Below are 24,000 nucleotides of genomic sequence, written 5' to 3'. Positions count from 1 at the left end.
CCAGCTTTAAGTCAGTCTTAGGTGTTAGCACTAAACTAGACAATATACAAACGGATAACATAAAACCTCTCTCCCAGAATAATCTTTATTTTTGGCTGGTAGAGTAATTCAAATATTCCTGAATGATTTGATTGCTTCGCAGACAAATTCAGCTGTTGCCTCCAACAAGAGCATCCAGCACAGGAGCAAAAACAAAACTGGGTGTGAAAATATGCAAATGAGGAAAATATTACGGTCTTAACTGCGTAAGCGTGTACGGAGAAGATATCTGGACAGCTGAGGATACAAGTACGAGGATGCTTACACTCAGGCAAGCTAGGATCACAAGGCACCCCAGGGGCAGCGAAGCACACTGCTTCTCCAGGGTAGTCCCCAAGAGGACGCTACAGAAACGGAGCCTGGGCAATCAGGCCAAGCAGTTAACCCCCGTCCTCTGCGGGCGATCAGGAGGGAAGAAGTGGAGTGAATGGCAATTTCCTCCCGTTCTGCACACAGGAGACTGCTGCCACATTCTCGTGGCGCAGGAGAAAACCTAAGGACAATATAAGCTTCACGGGCAGATTCAAAGAAGCACTTGTTAGCAGGGATCTGCCAAGTTTCATACTCGGCTGAGATCACTAAGAGCCCACGTCCAAAGTCTTAAGGCTAAAGCCTAGTTAATGGATTTAGGAAGGCACTACTCCCTATACGGGAGAGCTTCAGAAGATTAACTGTTCTGATTTTTAAACTGTCTCTGTTTTTTAATGGTAATTCCATCAGCATTAAAGTGTGGACTGATTCCTACTTCAGCTGAGCAAATAATGGAACCTGCTCATTTACCCCACACAGAAAATTTGCTTACTTTCAGGTTTCACATTAATACAAGAAGAGAACAAAAAGAATCAAGAGTACTTTGTACTTAAAACACACTGGCTTACCCTACGCTAGCCATTTCCCGAACTGCCTCCATATTAGAAGAAGAAAAACACAACCGGGCCTGGCATTCACCGCTTTAAAACCCTGCCTCCCTGAAGTCTGCATCAGAGAAAAGCGAAGCCAGGCACTTAAGAGAACAGGTTCAGGCAAAGTAGTTTTTAAAAAGCAAGGAGCATGCCTGGCCTCCAGCACCTTCCTCTGGCTTCCTCCAGATGCCGAAACACACTGCCACCGTGTAGAAAGGGCTGAAGAGTCTCAAGTGAAGAAAAGGGCAGGAGCCTTTACAGCACAGTGAGGGTTTTCTGAACCTTCCAGCAACACAAACCGCGTCTCTACCCATCTGGATCACACCCCAGTGAAGAATCAATTTCATGGCTAAGAGATTTCCTACGAATGTCAACGGGCATTGCTGCTCCACAAAAACAAAAACAAAACACACACACAAACAAGAAACAGTTGTTGGTATCAGGACAACCTTCTTAGCTGAAGGACTGTTCACATCAAAGTCTGTACCTCCCCAAGGGTGCTAAGAACCGGCAGAGGAAGGCAAAGCTTTCCCGACAAACACAAGTCAGGGATAAGGGGTTCGATATGCAAAGTCTTTTATTTAAAATTTGAAAAGTTAAGACTTACGACCACCTCAGTCTACGCCATTCCCACCTCATAGGGAGGAATGGCGGGTTCAGACTCGTGCAGAGCTGCATGAATTTACAGAACTCTGTAGGCACTTTAGAAGTGAAGCTTGGCTTCAAAATACAAACACTGGGGGCTTTGGCTCAACCTTTTAATATAAAAAATTCACTGATGTACAAAAATGTGAAAGTGTGACAATGACAACATATGAAATCCTGTGATTGAGAGTCCCCTCGAGAGCGCGCCATGGTGCCCGTGCACCCGCCCACACATACCCTGGCGTGGAAACAGAAGCTAATGCAAACCATTGCTACCAAGAAGCGCCGACATGAGCGTTCTCCACTCCACCAATCACAGACCAGTATCTACTCCGAACATTCAGTAACGAAAAGTACGGCATCTTCCGGGGACAGCAAGGCAGACTTCTTACTCACGATGGACCAGCACAAATAAACCCAGCAAAAAGAGTACCGCGTACTGGAAAATAAACACAGAACGTCACAAGTCAGAGGAGCTTTTAAAAGTTTACAGGTCCTCAGAGTTCATGAATAAGCGGGTCTTGGTGGCCACGATAAATTACTAAATTATCCAACTAGCTGGTAATCCATTTAACAGTTTTCCAAAATTAAACAAAAGATCATATATACATATTTATTAGAGAGCAAAAAAGAGAGAGAGTGTGAGTGGGGAGAGGGGCAGAGGGACAGAGACAGAGAAAATCTCAAGTAGGCTCTATGCTCAGCACAGAGCCCAACGCGGGGCTCGATCCCACTACTCTGGGATCATGAGCTGAGCCGAAATCAGGAGTCAGACGCTCAACCAACTGAGCCACCCAGGAGCCCCAAAAGATCACATTTTTAATGAAACAAACAGTGTAGGCTCTTACCTTAAATTTAGGGTAGTCATTCATGAGGATCGTCACAATCCCAATATAAGGAACAAATCTAAACAAACAAACAAAAAACTGATCATCACAGAACTCCCCAAGCAGCCATTCTCATTAACCAAATATTCTCAATTATCTTCCACAGAAAACTAATTTTTCAGTTCACAAAGTCCATTCGCACAGACTGTCCTAGAAGATCCTTTCAACACTCATGTGACAGGGAAGTTAGGAATATCACCATTTTATAGATGAGGAAACAGATGCTCGTGCTTGAGGTCCATGGCTTCTGTGGCCAAGAACCAGAACCAGATCTAAGGTCTCAGGCCTCTACATGGTGGCTCTCAGGCCACATGCGGACTCAGTGCTAGGGGCTGGGTTTGTGGTCATAACCTTCAGGGAGTGGTCAGCATCTCTGGGGAGACAAGGCAAACACAGCCAGATTGTTATAAGGTACTTCATAGTAAATGTCCAAAAAGAGAGCAAAAGAGCTCCATTACAGTACTGAAGATTTCAGCACCCTCTCATTTGTTCGCCACCCGTACTCTGGCTCTCTTAATCCTGAACCTTTTCCCAGAACAGTTCAAATCACCATATGCAGCAGACCAGTCTCACCAACCATCTTCCTTCACATGTCTGCAGAAGCGGACTTTGAGGACCACAAACTTTCCCTGAAACCCCTTCCTCCGTGGTTTCTCTAACACACCACAAATCTATTTCTCTACCTACCTCTCGGCTGCTATCCCTTTGGTGTTTTTTCACTAGTCTTTCTTTCCCCTCGCCCCTAAAGTTTATCCCCTGAAAACTAGGTAAAACCACTGTTAAATAACCTCACAGACCTGATATATTTCCTTTGAAGTCTTTACCACAATATTTTTAAAGTTTATTTATTTATTTGGGGGGCGGGCAGAGTGAGAGAGAATCTCAAGCAGGCTCTGCACGGTCAGCGCTGAGCCCAACATGGGGCTCGAATCCATGAACCACGTGATCATGATCTGAGCTGACATCAAGAGTCGAACGCTTAACAGACTGAGCCCCCCAGTTTTTTTTTATTATGTAACTAGCTACACAACTAGCTGTATAGCGTCTGTCTCTCCTACTAGACTCTAAGCTCTGTAAGCGCAAAAACGATGCCAGTCTTGCTCCCCAGTGTATCCTCAAGGCCAAACATAACACCTTGCACCGGTCGTGGGCATCTAGTAAATACTGCCCGACTGAATGTTTGCATGTCCAGGCCTCTTTTTTCCCCTTTCCCTTGGAGACCTCATTTGCTCCAGGACTTCACTTCTCCCCTCGATGCAAAATACTCAACTTCCTAAGAATTCAGGGGAGAAAGAAAAGGTCAGCAGGGGCCGTCAACGTGGAGGGAGATGGCAGTTAGCAAATGAACAGCTTTCTTCTTTCTCCTCCTGTTTTACCGCCTCCACTTTTATTCCAGGGTGGGCTCCATGATACTGACCCAGAGCCTGTCCTAGAGAAGGGAGGCTGGACTGAGGTGGAGACTGAACTTTGCATACTTTTTAAAACAGTCCAGATGCTTCTACTATTCAGGACTGTGCACCATGCCAAAGGTGCACAATGGGCAACGACCTCTGACATCACCCCTCCCTATCGAAGCCTTAAGGCAAGCTTGAAAAGCAGAAGTTCTGTCTTCGGTGCACTTCACTTCCTTTGAAGAACTCCTCTTACTTCCTGTCTCCGGTCCTCACCCCGTCCTGGCAGCATTACCAGACCCATCCCTCTCTCTCCCCATTCCCAAACTCTTATTCCATAAGTTGGTGTTTCCTAAGACCTAGGTCTCCTTGTCAGAATCACGTGGATAGCCTGTTAAAACGTGGTGGATCTTCCCCAGATTTGTGGGGTCAGAGCATCTATGGAGGGTGGGGCCCAGATAGTGCTTCTGCACTCTCGGGTAGCAGAGACTCAGTTCTAGCTAGTGAGATGCCTGGACCTGGCATGTGGAGGCAAATAATACCCCTCCTAGGGCCCAGGCTTTAGTTTCAACCCCTGGGACCTCTAAGAGCTGAAAATTCACAGTCCCTCCAGGATGGCAGAGCTGAGTTCCAGGAGGGTAGATTCAGGTTTTCTATAGTTTTAATACGTATTTTTTCTTTTTAATGTTTTAACTGTTATTATTTTGTCTCATTTATAGCATCTTCATAAAAGCAATAGCTTTCTGTGGGGTGAATCATCTAATTTAAGAATGTGAAGACAGGGGTGCCTGGTGGCTCAGTCGGTTAAGCATCTGACTTGGTTTCGGCTCAGGCCACGATCTCATGTTTTCGTGAGCTTGGGCCCCACGTCGGGCTCTATGCTGGCAGCACGAAACCTGGTTGGGATTCTCGCTCTCCCTCTCCCTCTGCCCCTCCTCCACTCACACTGTCTCTGTATCTCTCAGAATAAATAAATAAGCTTACAAAAAAAAAAAGGATGGAAAGACAGATGCCTCACAGTCAAATGCAGACTAAATGCGATAAAAGCACCTGTGATTTCTACTAAACCAGGACCAGGCTGCTTATTCTGGTCTGATGATTAATCAGCAGCCATTCTCACAGACAAGACTTTTGCTGTTCCCTCCACGCATTATCCATGCTCCAAGAGCTTTCGGCTCCCAGTGATCATACAGCCTGTTTATGGGTTACCCGTGGAAGTGTCTTTCCCCCCTAAGGCTGGTTTTTTCCTTGCCCCAACACAAGTGAAATGGCAGCAACTTGGACTTTAGGAGCAATGGAAGCAAATAATATGTCAGGCAGCCCAAAGTCAAACAAAAGATTTCATTCTTCATCTCACTGGTTCCCTCCACGGACAGAGGCACCAAAGGTGCAGATCAAGTGCACAACGCTACCATTCTCGGTCGTCTTAAATTTTTTTTTTTTCAACGTTTTTTTTTTAATTTATTTTTGGGACAGATAGAGACAGAGCATGAATGGGGGAGGGGCAGAGAGAGAGGGAGATGCAGAATCGGAAACAGGCTCCAGGCTCCGAGCCATCAGCCCAGAGCCTGACGTGGGGCTCGAACTCACGGACCGCGAGATCGTGACCTGGCTGAAGTCGGACGCTTAACCGACTGCGCCACCCAGGCGCCCCTCTCGGTCGTCTTAAATTCACATCAGGCGCACGTTTCCCTACTCTGCTCAGAGAAACTCTGCTCAGGCTGAGTTGATAATAAGCAGAAGAAGGTTTAAAAGAAGTGAGACAAGTGCCGCCCAGAAAGCCACCTCCAAGAGCGGCTGGTGCCAGGTTAACAACCAGGAGGTAGAGGACGGATAAACACATGTCCCTGGGGTTCCTGGGACCAGAGGTGCTGGGGAGGGACGAACTAGCTGCTCACACTCGGGAGAAAATGATTCTGTCAGCTGTCAAAAGGGAGGTCTCTATCTGGGAGCTGACTTTAAAAGGGTCATTGTTTCTACCCCAGAATGACGTTTCGAGTTAAGGAAAAAGTACATTTGAAAAGCCTCGTCCTTAAAACTGACTTTAGTGAACCGAGAGCTAAATCACTCTGCTCCTTTCTGTTTATGTCTCTCTTCATTGTCACTACATCCCACTGCTCAGCTTCTGCCTGTCTTTTGTCTTGCTCTACTCTTACGGCGAAGGTCCTCTTGTGTTTTTCAACATCCTGAATTTAGGCAGAAATCACTCCTACTAGATACTTGGTTGGTTCAGTATTAGTTTCACTTTCTATGCGTTGTTTTCATTACATGTTATAACATGAATAAGGCTTGAAAACATTCTGCTAGGTGAGAGAAGCCAGACATAAACGAAGACCACATATTGTAAGATTCGGTTTACATAAAACATTCAGAACAGGCGATGCATTGAGACACAAAGTAGATTAGCGGTTGCCAGGGGCTGCGGGGAAAGGGGACAGGGACTGGCTGCCGAGGAGTATGGAGTTTTCTTTTGGGAGTGTGGCCGGGCTCTGAGATTAGACAGTGGTGACGGCTGTGTAACTTTGTGGATATAATAAAACCCACTGAGCTGCGCACTTCTACAGGGTGAACTTTATTTTCTAATATATGTGAATTCTATCTCAATAAAAGTGATTTACCTTTTTATTTAGGGCCTTAGGCCTCAGCGTACAACTTTTTACTGGGCAACTATTTGAAAAAAAAAAAATTTTTTTTTTTTTTTTTTTTTTTTTTAATTGCATAAAGACATTTGCACCAGTCACTGACTGACCTGAAAAAAAGTTATCCTCAAGGTTTGGGTACAGTCTGACTTTGAATTATCAGTTTAGTGTTTTATAAACAAATTTCCACAAAAGGCGGTGCCCTGCCCACTGTGTCAAGGTGTCAGTATAATCAACGCCAAGTAAATCTGTACAGCTAAGGGTCTGTGCGCCTGCTGTGTCCCAGATGTGTATACTTGGTGGAAAGTTATTTAGTTCAGAAATTGCCAGGCTATTACTTTTCTTAATTAAAAGCTACAAAAAGGTCCGTATTTTCAATGTTGGGATTTTATTTTATTTTTTTAAAGGTTGTCTTTTTTGGGGGAGCCTGGGTGGCTCAGTCAGTTGAGCGTCTGGCTCTGGATTTCAGTGTCACGAGTTCAAGCCTTGTGTTGGGCTCATGCTGAGCACAGAGCCTACTTAAAAAATAAATAAGTAAAATTAAAAAAAGATTGTACTTTTAAGTAATCTCTTTAATCTCTTTTAAGTAATCTCCGAACTAGCCAGGTGCCCCTCAATGTTGGGATTTTAGAAATAACACTGTATATAAAGATTTTAAAAAAATTCTTCAGAAAGACCTACTTTAAGCATGTGTAGGGGTACCTGATTGGTTCAGTCGGTGAAGCAGGCGATTCTTGATCTCAGAGTTGTGAGTTCAAGCCCTATGTTGGTGTAGAGATTAATTAAAGCATGTTTTAAAATGTTTATTTTTTGAGAGAGAGAGAGAGAGAGAGTGTGAGTGAGGGAGGGGCAGAGAAAGAGAGACGGAGACAGAGAATTCGAAGCAGGCTCCAGGCTCCGAGCCGTCAGCACAGAGCCTGATGCGGGGCTCGAGCCCACGAACCGTGAGATCACGACCTGAGCCGAAGTCGGCCGCTTAACCGACTGAGCCACCCAGGCGCCCCGGGTGTAGAGATTACTTAAAAGTAAATAAAATCTTTTTTAAAAAAAGGTATACTTAGCTCCAACATAGGAAAAGGAGTTCCCTCGAACTGGAGGCATGCACACAAACAGCTTTACAAGAGACAAAACACACCAGTGCTTGTGCTGCTCCAATCTCTCTGGCCCCAAACCAACACCTCTCACGCTACAGCTGAGGCAGCTCTCTCACGCTGCGTTCTCTGTGGGAAGGGAACTCCTCAGCGTGGTGGCTGATCTCCAGCGGAATCACTGTGAACCCAGTGTCTATAGAAGGAGGGGACGTTCTGACAGGGGTCAGAGCCCCATGGGTCATCTAAATAGTGAGAACCGGCAGCTATCCACTTCAGAAGCATTATGCCAGGACTTTTGGTGGGATGGTCCAGAGGGTGGGTTCGAGAGTTGGCCAGACGCCTCCCATCGTCAGCGTGGCCTTGGATAAGCAGCCTAACTTGTCTGTGTTTCCTCATCTGTAGAATGGAAATATTAGGGTTGCTCTGAGGTTAAAATGAGGTAATACTTGTAAAGATTTTAGAATGAGTCTCTGGCACATAGTAAGCCCTGGTAAATGTGAGTTATCGTTAATACTATTAATAACATGAGGGTAGTAACAATTCCGTATGTCCTCACATCAACAACTTACAATTCCTGTCCTCCACTGATCTGTTCTCCTGATAAAATCTGAAATAAACAGGCTTCATATAACTTTTTAATTTCAGTTGACCTCAATGGTTTTAAGACTAGAAATAAAACAGCATGAAATAAACATGACAAAATTAATCTAGATGGATACTTTAAGTTGCTGACTTAAGAAACTACTTAAGAAATACGTTTCATGAAGCAGGATGAACACTGCTCTGGACCCCCAGAGACTAGACAGTGTAGACATCAGAGTACATGGGAGCTGTCCAGTAATGTTTCTTGAACAAATTAAATGAAAGATGAATTTTTAAAACTGTCACCCCAATCATCATCTCATCACTAATATTCTTTCACTGGACCCCATTTCCTCCCCTCTGGAGCAATGTACCTCAAGTTGTAGATGTAGTCTAAGAATACTTTTTCAAAGGACACAGGGTGATTTGGTAAAACCAGCATCAAAACATTACACTCAATTGTGTGTGATCAGACGACTGGAAAGAGGGCCACGTCTCATGTGACACGGATATCTCAATAAACGCCTCCCTCTGTACTCACCCCCTCGCTCTCCCCACGACATCCTTCTTCTCCAGCCAGTGTTGTCCTTGTTTATAGAGGCCTCGGTCATCAACCGCATTATTATCTCCTTTGGTCAAAAACTTGATATGTCCATTTTGCCTTAAAAGAGTACGGGAGACCCAAATTATCAAATACCTTCATGCCATCTGCAAGCACCAAATCTGCTTTTGTTAACTAAATCGCCAATGGAGCCGTGGTATTTGACCGTCATTCCTAATATCAAAATAATTACCTATGTAGCTAAAAGGATGTTCACAACTGTGTTTACGAGAGGGAAAAACTGGAAACAGGCTAAGGTCTAACATTCAGGAGTTGAAATAAGCAAGCATTGAGAACGACGTTATACAAGGACAGTTAATGACACTGGAAGATCATACAAATTTTATTACATGAAGAAAAGATTACATAATAGCATCGACAGTATAGTCTCATAAAAATATTAAAATAAACACAAGCCACCAATTTTCTGTAAACACAAAGAGCAAAGGAACACATTAAACTACCTCACAGGACATAATCGGCAGTAACCAGTAGGGGAAACTACAGAATAACCGACTTTCTTCAACAAGCTGTGAGGGACAAAGGAAGCAGGAGAAAGAATTTACAGGTTAAATGTAAGAGACTATAAAGCCATAGCATATAAGCCAACTGCAACCGAGGACCTTATTTGAATCAAAAAGTCAAACAAACTGCTAAAAAAAAAAAAGTTATGACACAATTGGGAATCTGAACAAAGACTGGACACATAATGATGCAAACATACAGTTGTTCCTTTTTGGGGTATAACCATGCTGACTGTAGTTACGTTTTTTAAAAGCTCATTGCTTATGCTTTATAGACACTTGCTAAAATATGTACATATGACACGACATGACATTAGGATCTGATTTAAGTCACACAGGCAGGACAGTGGGAAGAGGTAGTGTAGGTGGGGCCGAACTGACCACAGATTAGTAATTACTGGGACTAGCTGACAGGTACATGGGAGTTCATTATACAGTGTTGTATACTTCTGCGCACATTAGACAGTCTCCATAATTAATTAATTAATTTTAATTTTAGTTTTAAGTAGGCTCCACACTCAATGTGGGGCTTGGATTCACGACCCTTGGATTCACTGACTGAGCCAGCCGGGAGCCCCAGAAATGCTCCACATTTAAAAAATAAAACGAAAGAAAAAAAAAAACAAACGATATAAAAGAGATCTGAAGTGATATACCCAAGGTAAAAGCAGTGGCCATCTATGGCTTTCTTTAGCTTACCTTTTTCTTCTATTTCTTTCTCCAACAAACATACATTGCTTTTACATGTCAGGGTTTATAGGAAAAGCATTTTACTTGATCAGGGAATTATTAGTTTAATTCTGCTAAAGAACAGGAGGTTGCCACTAATTTTAAAATTTAATTGAAAGCAAAGTACATTTCACAGTTTGATAAAGACTATCTTAAAATTAATTCAAGTGAGTTAACTACTGTATTAGAAAGAAGAAAATTAGCCTCAGCCTCCTATTGACTGATAGCCACTTAGACGCTAAGCCAAAAACTAGCTTACTAGACACTAAATGTGCAGATGAAACTAAATTGGAAGGTGCTGCAAAACACCAAAACTAGTTAAGTGCAAACAGACATGCTAAAAATGAGATTCTGGTTAGAAAAAATGCAAATATATACAGAGAAAAAAAATAACGTGTAGCTGACAAGTCGGTGAGCGAAAGAATGTCTGAAACAATCTGGAAAGTGAAAGAAGGCAGGTGCTGAGAGGGGCCGTCGCAAGAGTCAAAGTCGGGAGCGCAGAAAGGAAGAGTCCACTCAACCACGAAAACAGCAGCAAGCCCACAGAGGCAGAGGAGTAAAGTCAAGTTCGAGGAAAGGAGAACGGCGGAACGGGAAAGCTCCCCAGGAAAGGAAAGGGATGCTACAGCAGATGCGGGCTCTTCTGAAAGACCCAACTTACCAACAAAACACACAAACAGACCCGAGCTCCCGGGTCCAAGGTGCCGTCCGCAGGGACTGCTGGAGGGGTCTTGAAAAGCAGGGGTCCCCTTCGACCTGATGGGAGTGGTGGCGGCTGGCTCCTGACCCACTGGCCGTCAAGACTCACTCCAGCGCCTCACGGCTCACGGGCCCAAACACTGACCGGAGACACAGTCGCGGAGGCTTGTCCCTCACTAGCACAGGGACCGAATAGTTAGCATGCTGTCTCTCCGAGGAGCTTGGTGTGTGTGCGGCTGAATTCAACCAGCCTAATACCGTGATGCTGGGGCGGGGGACTGAATCACTTTCTAGATAAGAAAAAGACCCCAGAAGCCAAAGGGGTGCAAAACAATCTCTCTGCACAGAAAAAGCAAAGCTCGTCGTCCCAACTGCAAAAATTTCTCCTTCCGAACACCTGACCACACGCCGGTATTCAACATCATCAAATTATACCTTCTGTAATAGGCTACACTCGCTAAATGCGCATGAGAGTACGCTACGAAATAAGACAGAGTGGGAATTTGTATGTGAGAAAAACATAAGCATTCAGGGCGACTAACAGGCTAACATGAGGAACTGTTCAAGAGAATTAAGTCGACTGATGATAATTAAAAGCAGTGTCACCTCTTTACATGGAAACACAACCATCATTACGAGCTAGCTCTTTCGGGACTCATGTAACCTGGAAGAAAATGGAAAACAAGAGAAGAGTAGGGGGAGAGAGGGGTATTCAAAGAAGAGCTGTGGCACCGTTTGCCTCAGCAAGCGTATCTCCCAGCCCTCGTGCAGGAATGAGGCGTGAGAACCCCCCTCGTTTCGCTTGATTAAGACACAGTAATCACAGTCAACGCGGGAGGTGGCGGAGTCTTCAAAGACCACCACCGACCACCTTTTCGCAACACGCTATTTTCCAAACGACCTTCTATTCTAAATACTGGAAGTTTCTTAACGTTTTTTACAAGAGTTCCTGCCTGAGCTCAGCAGCGCACTGGCTTATGTGTGCTTTCCCACTGCCCGGTCACACAGCTCGGCGCACGCGGTTCGTGTCATCCCGAGAACAGGTAGGGCTAGGGAAGAACTACGCAGGGCACAAAGAACGGATTCAAATTCATGGACCCAATACCAACATATTAAGCGGTACTTGGCCAGCTGGTCTTTTAGTTTAGGGATTCTTTGCATACGGGGTAACACCAGTATATTCCACCATATGTTCATGAGATCATCACATTACAAAAGATAGTAGAGTAGATCCCAGTGCTGTACGGGGGAGAAAATGTGTGTTTATAACACAAAGAGAAGATGACTCCAAATTTGACATTCTCTCCGGGTGCTAGGGTTACAGGTGATTTTGTTTGCTGTCTTTCCTAAATTTATACAGGATCGTGTGTATACATGTAATAAGAGTGTTCACAAGACGGAGAGTCAATATATGAAAAAAAAGAGCTTTATATGATATTTACAAATTTACAAAGGCACAGCACACAAGGAGCAGGTGGAGAAGGAGGAATGAGATAAAAGAAAGAGGTCAGCTGAACAATTCTCACCTCTATCCTTCTCAAAGCTCAGGATTTTATTTTATTTTATTATTATTATTTTTTTAACGTTTTTATTTATTTTTGAGACAGAGAGAGACAGAGCATGAACGGGGAGGGGCAGAGAGAGAGGGAGACACAGAATCGGAAGCAGGCTCCAGGCTCTGAGCCATCAGCCCAGAGCCCGACGCGGGGCTCGAACTCACGGACCACGAGATCGTGACCTGAGCTGAAGTTGGATGCTTAACCGACTGAACCACCCAGGTGCCCCAGGATTTTATTTCTTAAAATAATGTTGGGATGAAAGAAATGAGTAACAGTACAAAAATCAGCCTGAAAAGGTTCAGGGCACATTTACCACAAACAATCCATTCTGGTGTCATTTGGTCCCACATTTAATAACAGTATTAACACTATTAAATCAAACGATTAACAGGGTGCCCAGGTGGCTCAATCGGTTGAGCATCCAACTTTGGCTCAGGTCATGATCTGCCAGTTCGGGAGTTTGAGCCCCACGTTGGGCTCTGTGCCATCAGCTCAGAGCCTACAGCCTGCCTTGGATTCTGTGTCTCCCTCTCTCTTTCTGCCCCTCTGTCACTCCCGCTCTGTCTCTCTCTCAAAAAAAAAAAAAAAAAAAAAAAATTTAAGAAAAATATTTAAATGATTATCACAATCAGTATTTTAGTCTCCCCAAAAGAAAAAAGGAAATTGGAAGCTTCAGAATATTAGCTGGATCTGTTATCTAAACAGGACTTCAACTTGGAGGCATCTCCAGAATCCAAAATGAATCACCAACCTTAAAATATTCAGCATTCTGTTAAAATTATTTTTAAACTTTAAGGACTGCAATTGATGTAATATCTGTCAATGAACCTGTCCTAAAACAAGATGAACTGTTTAAAATAAAAAAACTCAATCAATTTTGAGGGACTGCATATGAAAATGGACAAATTTTGCTCTACCCAAAGCAGGGCCTGAGTTTAATTTGATTTTCTCTGCTAAGTTCAGTTGGTTCTGCTTTGCTTACAAAAGGCAACGCTAAGAACAAACGCCGCAAATTAACTCTGAGACTCTGGAAAACACTACCTGTACGGAATAAACCTTCGTAATTCCACACTAAAGTTATTTTTTTAATTTTTAAAATTTATTTTGAGAGAGAGAAAACCCAAGAGGGGGAGGAGCAGAGAGAGAGACAGAATCCCAAGCAGGTTCTGCACTATCAGCGTGAACCTGACACAGGCTTGAACCCATGAGCCGTGAGATCACGACCTGAGCCGAAGTCGGACGCTTAAGTGACTGAGCCACCCAGGCGCCCCCAAACTAAATTTCTAAAAAAATTCAGTCATTCCTTTCTAGTCAATAGCAGAATGCTGTTTTAAAATTATAATCTTTCAAAATACAGACTGAAGTTTGAAAAAAAAGAGCAGTCAGATCTTCATTTCATCAGTGAAGAAGGAATTCTCTTAAACTAGAATGTTTAGGGGATTGTCGAAAAGCAACAGTTGACAGGTCCTTCTTCTTCTTTTTTTTTTTTTTCAACATTTATTTATTTTTTGGGACAGAGAGAGACAGAGCATGAACGGGGGAGGGGCAGAGAGAGAGGGAGACACAGAATCGGAAGCAGGTTCCAGGCTCTGAGCCATCAGCCCAGAGCCCGACGCGGGGCTCGAACTCACGGACCACGAGATCGTGACCTGACTGAAGTCGGACGCTTAACCGACTGTGCCACCCAGGCGCCCCAGGTCCTTCTTCTTTAAGTGGAGAAAAAAATTACCCTAGAGGGTGGGGTAAGAATAAGATAATATTTCTTTAGGGCTCCCCCTCATTCCCAAGAGCCTAAATCACCTGCTCACCATTCTACTTGTCCTCTGTGTGTCCTCCAGGACACCTACTTTTTCCTTCATTTTTTTCTTTCCTTCCCTCCTGAATGATTCCTAAGCTAGAAGTACCATAGATTTAGAAGGGAGGGGGTGAGGAATACAGAGCTGGACAGGGAAGCACAGGCTCAGAACTCACAGATCTTGTAATTCATCTTCCAAAACCTCTTAATATTACAGATAAAGAAGCCCACCAAGAGAGGTAAAGTTTTTTGCTCATTGTTATGCCCCACCTCTACCTCCAGGTGATTCTAAAGGTTTTACATATGTCGTTTCTAATTCTAAATCTTTAAAAAAAATTTTTTTTAATTTTAATGTTTATTTATTTTTGAGAGACAGAGAGAGAGAGAGAGAGAGACAGAGTGAGGGTGGGAGAGGGTCAGACAGAGAGGAAGACACAAAATCTGAAGCAGGCTCCAGGCTCGGAGCTGTCAGCACAGACGCGGGGCTTGAACTCACGAACTGTGAGATCATGACCTGAGCTCAAGTCAATGCTTAACCGACTGAGCCACCCAGGTGCCCCCCACCCCACCCCGTTCTAATTCTGAAATGCAAGAAGGGTCTATGTTTAAAAGAGTAATTATATTTCAGAAAGTTTCTTTGGAATTTGAAAAAGTTGATAAATTTATTCTTGTTAGACATTGTCTATTAGATTGCCTTAAAGATTTTTTTTCAAAAGATTAAGGAGGGCTACTTCATCAATTACATTAGAAAATTCTATTTTGGGGGGGTGCCTGGGTGGCTCAGTGGGTTAAGCATCCGACTTCGGCTCGGGTCATGATCTCGCGGTTTGTGAGTACAAGTCCCGTGTCGGGCTCTGTGCTGACAGCTCAGAGTCTGGAGCCTGCTTCGGATTCTGTGTCGTCCTCTCTCTCTGCCCCTCCTGTGCTTGCGTGCTCTCTCTCTCTCGAAAATAAACATTAAAAAAAAAAAAGAAGATTCTATTTGGGACCATCTGTTATGTCATGTGCTCTGGGGGATGATATACAGGGCTATGGATCTGATTGTGAAGTAAAAGGCAACCAAGGGGCGCCTGGGTGGCGCAGTCAGTTAAGTGTCCGACTTCAGCCAGGTCACGATCTCTCGGTCCGGGAGTTCGAGCCCCGCGTCAGGCTCTGGGCTGATGGCTCAGAGCCTGGAGCCTGTTTCCGATTCTGTGTCTCCCTCTCTCTCTCTGCCCCTCCCCCATTCATGCTCTGTCTCTCTCTGTCCCAAAAATAAATAAACGTTGAAAAAAAAAAAAAAAAAAAATTAAAAAAAAAAAAAAAAAGGCAACCAAGAAAAACTTCCAGAAAAAACTTCAGAGAGATAAATGAATTAATAAATTACTTAGTTTTCCAAATGTCTACCAAACCTTCAGGTGTTCATAAAAATGGACTGGAAGAAGTACGTAGGTGCTCCCTACACTTCTTAATCTTCAGGCCATCAAAATTAAATACTCAAAACACTAAAACATGAAAACATTTTAAAACAGAGAAAATATAGTTTGCACATACTTTTCATGAATCTTCAAGACTCGATGAACTATAGGAATCTCTCTTCCTTCTATCCTAAAAACAACAATTTCTCCCACTCGGATGGGATCTTCAACTCGGTTTGTTAAAAAGAGAAGATCTCCTCTATGAAATGCAGGTTCCATGCTGCCACTATGAGGGAAAGAAGTTAGTAAAAAGAAAGTGTGAGATTAAAATTACTTTCAAAATTAGATACTCAACAAAACAATCAAAAGTACCACCCTTGGAATATACTCAATACCTTAACAAATATATCAACATCAATGTATACTCTCAAAATATGGTTTCCAAGGACTAATGAGTTACACAAAGCTTTCTTTAGTTTTTAGCCTTTACTAACTAGATCCATTTCAAGCATTACTATTCAAAGGAGCTTAAATCTTGAAAAGGGCAATGTTACTAATTCCTTAACCTTTTAAAATTTCAAGTGACAAATGGAATATAAAAGAATGAACTTTATAAACACTGCCCTTATTCCCACCTCATCTGAAAACGCTAAACATTATTCAAAATATATTCAAATGAGAACTGGGTCATCTTCTGCCATTTATAAAGATATAGACCAAGATGACCTTACGGTTTCGACCCATTTAGAAGGAAAAACAGCCCATCAAGTCAAAGAACAGTCAGCTACAAAGATAATGCTTCTGTTCTCCACTTATTTATTTTAAAAAGAGACACAAGAAAGAAAACCAAGAACAAGAGCAGGGATTTTTGTCTAAGAATTTCAGAAACGAGTAAAGGATTCAATGCCATGGTGATTAGTGAAGACAAACTTCTAGAGCGTCTTCTCACCTCTCCTCTGGTCCACCCTGTACCAAGTTCTTCAAAGGTCCTATGATATTTGTACTAATTAACGAACCTTTTCTTGCTATGAAGAAATAGCCCATCAGTATTATTTTCTGAAACTCGAACTCCAGTGCTCAGTAACAATAGATTTAGTAAGAGAAAAATAGATAAGGATTAAAATCTAATATAAGAATAATGACAAAGTCCAAACATGTCTTTATGGAGATTCTGGGACCTCATAAGAGAATATAGCAGTGGTTCCCAAACTTTGCTGCATATTAGAATCACCCGGGGAACTTTTAAAAAAATTCCACACTCTAGGTCGTATCTCTGGCCAATATAAAGCAGAATCCCTGGGAATGGGAGGCAGGCAGCAGTATTCTGTAAAGACCCCAGGTGATTCCAACGTATAGTAAAATCTGGGAACCGCTACGTACATGGATTTTCCGGGACATGTTTATTCTCAACACTTTTGTTAAGGTTCCTCAGGGGAACCTTATGAGTGTTCCCTTTTTCAGATGTTCAGGCAGAAGACAGGACAGGTGTTTGGTGAAAACGTTAGAGAAAGTATTCTAGACATGTAGTTTCAAGGTTTTACTGATTGCTTTTTAAAATCAGTGACATCCTTTGTTCAAATAAAACCTTGCTTGAAAATTATATAAATAAAACAGAATAAAGCTGAGTTGCTATGGTTTAATAGTTCATTTTTATTGAGCATTTACTGTATACAAAGTGCTATTCTGTTTCTTTTAAATAATCTTCAGAACAACTCTATGATGTAGATATTTTTTATTAAATTTTTTAACACTTATTTTTTTTTGAGAGAGAGAGAGAGAGAGAGAGAATGAGTGGGGGAGGGGCAAAGAGAGAGGGAGACACAGAATCTGAAGCAGGCTCCAGGCTCTGAGCTGTCAGCACAGAGCCCAATGTGGTCTTGAACCCACGAACTGTGAGATCATGACCTGAGCCAAAGCTGTATGCTCAACCGATGGAGCCACCCAGGCGCCCCTGATTTAGATATTATTATTACCCCAACTTTATAGATAAAGAGATTGAGGCTAAGAAAAGTAGAAAGTTATCAGCCAAAAAAATTATAAAGAGGAGATTTGAACAGGGAGTCCAACAGAATCTACTCTCACTGTGCTAAACTGCCTCTGAACCACACTAGAATTTTAGGGAGTATTATAATCATACTGCATTTAAGAAACGTCACTTCTGGGGCACCTGGGTGGCTCAGTCGGTTAAGCGGCCGACTTCGGCTCAGGTCATGATCTCACAGTTCGTGAGTTCGAGCCCCGCGTCGGGCTCTGTGCTGACAGCTCGGCGCCTGGAGCCTGCTTCTGATTCTGTGTCTCCCTCTCTCTCTGCCCCTTCCCTGCTCATGCTCTGTCTCTCTCTGTCTCAAAAATAAATAAACATTAAAAAAAAATTAAAAAAAAAAAGAAACATCACTTCAGAAGCTACAGAGTAAAGGATATTTAAATATTAATTTTTTTAATGTTTATTTTTGAGAGAGAGACAAAGAGACAGAATGTGAGTGGGGGAGGGTTAGAGAAAGGGAGACACAGAATCGGAAGCAGGCTGCAGGCTCTGAGCTGTCAGCACAGAGCCTGATGCAGGGCTCGAACCCACGAATGGTGAGATCATAACCTGAGCCGAAGTCGGATGCCTAACCAACTGAGCCATCCAGGCGCCCCAGGACATTCAAATATTTACTGAAATAATGAGTAAACTAGAAAAGACCAGAAGGTAGACTGGGAGACCAGTCGTCCAAACTATTACTTGGCAACCATTAAAAGTGTTACTAAAAATATGGACACGGGAGGGGCGCCTGGGTGGCGCAGTCGGTTGAGCATCTGACTTCAGCCAGGTCACGATCTCGCGGTCCGTGAGTTTGAGCCCCGCGTCGGGCTCTGGGCTGATGGCTCAGAGCCTGGAGCCTGTTTCCGATTCTGTGTCTCCCATTCTCTCTGCCCCTCCCCCGTTCATGCTCTGTCTCTCTCGGTCCCAAAAATAAATAAACGTTGAAAAAAAAATTAAAAAAAAAAAAATATGGACACGGGAGAATCACAAGGGGACAAATAAAGAAAAGGATGCACATACAGAATTACTTCAATTATGTAGGAAGTAATATACATGAAAAAAGAGACTAAAATGGTAATATTCATTATATCCCAAACTACGGTGACTTCACGTCATCTAGATTCTTTGTGTTTTCAATGTTTCATACAATGAAAATATGTTAACTTTTTCTGATTATAAAAGCATATTTTTAAAGGTCACCACAACAGCCCAGGCAGGAAATGCTGAGGGCCTGAAATAGAACAACAGCAGGGGAGACAATTATAAAAGAGTAGAAGAGAGAGGGAAAACAACAAATTTGATGGCCAATCGGATATGACAGAAAAGGGTGTGCAAGGATGACTCCGGGGTTTTCAACAATGGCAATGGAGCAGATGGCAGTGACGGTCACAGAAACAGGGGGAAGAAGAACAGGTGTGTGGGAAAGGAGATGAATTTTACTTTTATTACGTGGAGTTTCAAGTGCCTGGTCAACATTCAGATGGAGATGTCCAGGGTAGGGTGAAAACAAGTCTAGATATCAGAGAGAAAAATCTAGAAATCTAGACTTCGGCTCAGGTCATGATCTCACAGCTCGTGGGTTCGAGCCCCGCGTCGGGCTCTGTGCTGACAACCCAGAGCCTGGAGCCTGCTTTGGATTCTGTGTCACCCCCTCTCTCTGCCCCTCCCCCACTTGTGCTCTGTCTCTCTCTGTCTCAGAAATAAACATTAAAAAAAATTTAATACATCAATCATAAACTTTATAAAAAGTTATATATAAACCACTGAAATATTTTAAAATGGACTTCAGCTCTATTAAAGGGGAAAAAAAGTTTTGAAAGTTCCCTGAAACTCAGTTAATGAAAGTATTTGTCTTCACCTGAAACTAACATAACACTGCGTGTTAATTATATTGGAATTTAAAAAATAAATAAAAAATTATTAACAAAGAAAAGTTATTTGTCTTTATCCCCAATGACTTCACAAAAGTCTTAAAGGCGGGTTCTCGGTTAGCCTGAGTCCTTTGAGGCATATTTGGTTCCACGTAAAAATTATATTCCTCGAAGTTACATGAAACCTGGGCCACCTGCTTTTACTTGGCCACCCAATCACATACATGACCTTTCTCTAGTGACTGTTCCTTCCAGCCTTGATCAAATTCTCTTCCAATAGGACCTGGTCTCTTTTAATTTCCTTTCCTTATTTCACACTGGTAATCGGAAAAGCTTAGTATATAAATAAACCTCGCTGCAAAATAACTTATCCCAATGCCACTTTTAAGCCCCAAATGAGGGGCGCCTGGGTGGCGCAGTCGGTTAAGCGTCCGACTTCAGCCAGGTCACGATCTCGCGGTCCGTTAGTTCGAGCCCCGCGTCGGGCTCTGGGCTGATGGCTCGGAGCCTGGAGCCTGTTTCCGATTCTGTGTCTCCGTCTCTCTCTGCCCCTCCCCCGTTCATGCTCTGTCTCTCTCTGTCTCAAAAATAAATAAACGTTAAAAAAAAAATAATAATATTAAGCCCCAAATGATATTACAAATTTTCTAGCTGCAGGACCACCACTGTGTCGAGCAGGGCCTTAGTTGAATCCCCTGTTCATCCAACATCTCCATTTTAAGGGTCATGAGACTGTCCTTAAGCAGCTCCACTGAAGGGAACTCAATACGAAAGAATCCCAGAAGACTCTCGAAAAGAAGCCTCCCCGGGCTCTCTCTCTACATCTTTTCCCCACAGCGCCAATTAGTGTGGTTTCTCCTGTCAGTGTTTGAAACTGAAGCTCTCCACTGAGTCTAAAACTGTCTGGGAACTTGGGGCGAAGTCTCTATACTCCCAGACTAGTACATTAAATGCTTTCCCAGCTAATAAAATCCATGCCTTTGGATCTCTAGAATTACAGTTCCGTGTGACTGTTAAGAAACACAGAACAAAGGTATGCGTAAGAGCAAGTAAGGTAAGAGTGAGACAGTGGAGACCCAGCGCCCTGGTGCTGGAACCACTTGTTGCTGAAATTTGTACATCCTTTTCTTTCTTTTAAAGTTTTCTTTAATGTTTATTTATTTTTGGGAGAGAGAGAGAGAGAGAGAGAGAGAGAGCAAGTGGGGGAAGTGCAGGGAGAGAAGGAGGCACAGAATCCGAAGCAGGCTCCAGGCTCTGAGCTATCAGCACAGAGCCCAATGTGGGGCTCAAACTCACGGACCGCAAGATCATGACCTGAGCCAAAGTCGGACACTTAACTGACTGAGCCGCCCAGGCGCCCCTGAAATTCATATATCCTAATATGACAATGAAGGAATCAAATTGATCTTGTTAACAGTAATGTACTAGTACCTAGAATTTACACATTAGTGATTTATTTCATATTAACACACCATTATCTCCAGAAAAGACTTGAAAACAGCTTACATAATTAAACCCCAAGTAAGACAGAACTATAATGATTCAATTCAACAACCAAGTGGTAATTCTCCCAGAAGGAGTTAGTTACTAAATTAGTTTTTTTTTTTTTTTTAAAGCACTAGAGTATGAATACGAGGGTAGAGAAGGAGGAACGGTGGAAAAAAAATCAGTACTATCTGTCACTTTAAGAGACAGCATTGGTATCTTCAAAATCCTGAAGTCTATTTAGAAGTGATATTTAAAGGTCAGCAGGAAACACGGAAATAATCAGTGATGCTTCTGTACTGACACTGAGTGCCACAGCAGAAAAACTCGTAATTCGTGGAGAGGATACATAATCTAGTAAACTAACAACTAAGTATCAGTCTTGACTTATCAGAATGAAGAGCGTACCAAGACAGAAGAATTTCAGGAAAACACAGTACATTGAAACACTTTCTTAAGAGATGTGCCCAAAAGAAAACTCACAACAGAGTAATTGTTTTATAGAAAAGTCATGAGCCCTTTGGGGTCTGAATGGTAAGTGCCTAACAGGGCTGTGCATTTCTCAGTTGAAAAATAGGAACTAACTTTCTTTCAGGCCCTCTTCTGGGAAAATGTAGTTTCTAGAACAATAATACAACGGTTATTCAGTCAGTCCATTTTTCTCTCAAGTAATGCCGTGCAACCCTATGCCGTGAAAAGAAGTTGTTACCTGAGCACCACTACGATCGGACTTTCACTTCCGGTTATGACCATTAACCCCTTCCAGATCATTAGTGCCGAGGAAACTATCATTCCAAAATTTAGGACTTGATAATACAGCTGTAAAAACAAAAGAGAGGAAAGTCAGATCCATAATTATCCCCGCTCAAGAAAGCGACCGAGAGTAGTATCAATTTAAAACATTTCACGCAGTGCCATCAGGGCAGCCGAAGTTCTGAAACGTTCTTTAAAATACTGTCATGATTATACATCAGCATCCCGGAACAGCCCTCCTACCACCCAACAACCTGTCTCCTTTTCGTTTGCTAAACACGCTACCCTTACAGGAAACTTCTGTTCAGAACTTTCAACAGACGTTATTTCATTTAGGCTACAGGACAGTTCCCCTCAAGTTCAATTTCATCCATGATACACACCAGCCGAAAGTAACATACCAGTGCTCCTGAACCCCTTCAGGACGTACTTCCCCACAGCACTTACCTCTTGATAACCGTGGGCTATTTGATGGCACGTGACTGCCCTCCTCATTTTATGGTTGAGGAAACCTAGTCTCAGAGGGAGGAAATGACTTCGCCAAAGTCATACAGCTCGTCAGTCACACAGCTAGGACTCGAAGTGTTAGGCCACTACTTGACAAATCGTCAAATTCTAGGACTTGAAGAAGCAGATACAACACCAAAAAGGCGTTTCATGTGAGGGAAATAATGTGAGCTAACTGTGTCGGACTGAGACAGGATAATGGGTAAAAGCAGAGAGGATGATTGACTCATTTTTGTTCCTTAAAAACATGTATGTGCGTGTGGACATGCTGCAAGACAACGGGTCTAGTCTTTAAAAACTCAACATCATGAAAACAAAGGTGGGAGACTGTTCTAGATTAAAAAGGACTAAGGAGACACAACCAAATGCATTCAATGCATTCTGACTGGATCTTTGTTCAAAACAAAAAAATGCTTGTAAGAAAAAATCCCAACTATTCAAGCCATTTTGGGGGGTGCCTGGCTGGCTTAGTCGGTATAGCATGTGACTCTTGATCTTGGGGTCGTGACTTTGAGCCCCACACTAGACGTAGAGATGATTTTCAAAAGGCATTTTGGGATCAATTGGGGAAACTCAAATATGACTTAAATTCTGGCACCCCTATGAAATATGATGTGCTCTGTGGATACCATTAACATCATCCTCAAAGAAGAAAATATGAACATTTTCTAACAGACACAAATATTTGCTATTCTTTGAGTACTGGCGTAATACGAGCATACAGGTACAACCTGACACCTAGTTTGACACTCCCATTTACAGGTAGGGAAACTGAGGCACAGAGAGGTTATGTGATGTGCTCATGGCTGTACAGCTGTTGGCAGGCAGAGTAGTAACTACAACTCAGGTCTCCTAAACTCTACCTCTTTGAGAGGGTAGCTTCTGAAAAGACCAAAAAAATGGTCCTTTGATTCAGAAAACAGAATTGAGGAAATGGAGGAGAGGCTAGAAGTAGGAAAACTAGTTTCTAAGAAGTGATTATCGTCAACCAGTGGGTAAACAGTCAGGAATGCAGCTAAAGGCTGTATTTTCCAAATTTTTGATACTAAAAAAATCACCCACAGTACTGCTTAGAACAATAGATTCTACGCCCCAATCCCGAATTTCTGTGAGATTCCACACAAACTACCAAATGTAAAATACGGTTCTATTATCCCTTATTCAGGAGTCAGAAAGGTGTCATATTTCAAAATCGGCCAAATTTTGAAAAGGTAATCCTTGCGAGAACCATACATTTACATAACACCCCTAGCAGGGTCTATGGCAATATCCCCAGATCAAGCATGTTAATATTTCTGTGGCAAAACTTAAACAATTCACACTGAAACAAATAAAATCTAAAAATAGCCATGTCTATCAGTTCAAGTATCTTTTTTAATGAGTTTTTTTTTTTAATGTTTACTTATTTTGAGAGAGAGCGCGTGAGTGCACACACGTAAGGGCAGAAAAAGAGAGGGAGAGGCAGCAAATCCCAAGCAGGAGCTAGGGAGGCTCTTTTATTTTACTCTTTTGAGTAAGGCTGTTGGTAGGAAAAAGAGGCGAGAAAAGAAAGGGAGAAGAACATGACAGTTTTCAAATTTTTGCTCAGATAGTGTGCTTCTGCCTCGTTTCGGCCACAGACTGACTTAGCTGTACACGAGCCTTTTAAGGGACATGCCAGTTATACACAGCGGGGGACTTTTAACCTTTTCCTCCTTAATAAGAACGATGGGGGTGACTTTGGTGATTAGATAAATTTCCCAACAATGACTCTATGGTGAAAGGCAGTATTACAAGTCTGAGGAAAAAGGGAAGGGTGGTTATGGGTGGAACAGTGACCTTGCAGGGACAAAGGAAATTGTAATTTTTGTCTTTCATGTTTCTTTTAAAGAATACTTT

The 24,000-nt window shown here is 42.7% G+C and overlaps 1 protein-coding gene across 9 annotated transcripts in view; it reads right to left on the bottom strand.

Moving 5' to 3' along the window:
* Positions 1 to 1,500: 1,500 nt before the first annotated feature.
* Positions 1,501 to 24,000, bottom strand: part of SEC11A (SEC11 homolog A, signal peptidase complex subunit) — a 70,619-nt gene continuing 48,119 nt past the window's right edge. For 8 of the 9 annotated variants that reach the window (XM_047863878.1, XM_047863871.1, XM_047863870.1 and 5 more), the window contains 5 exons: positions 21,572 to 21,681; positions 15,617 to 15,766; positions 8,718 to 8,837; positions 2,435 to 2,492; positions 1,501 to 2,025 (listed from right to left, as the gene is read on the bottom strand). In XM_047863878.1, coding sequence (XP_047719834.1) covers positions 1,975 to 2,025; positions 2,435 to 2,492; positions 8,718 to 8,837; positions 15,617 to 15,766; positions 21,572 to 21,681 — 489 coding nt within the window. In that variant the 3' untranslated portion in view covers positions 1,501 to 1,974. Of the gene's footprint in view, positions 2,026 to 2,434; positions 2,493 to 7,489; positions 8,202 to 8,717; positions 8,838 to 15,616; positions 15,767 to 21,571; positions 21,682 to 24,000 lie in introns of those variants that run through there. The other variant, XM_047863880.1, reaches the window with a different exon arrangement.

This window comes from Prionailurus viverrinus, chromosome B3, assembly GCF_022837055.1.
Source record: "Prionailurus viverrinus isolate Anna chromosome B3, UM_Priviv_1.0, whole genome shotgun sequence".
NCBI lineage: Eukaryota > Metazoa > Chordata > Mammalia > Carnivora > Felidae > Prionailurus > Prionailurus viverrinus.
Note: the sequence above shows the minus strand (reverse complement) of the source record. Positions and strands in the feature narration are given on the sequence as shown.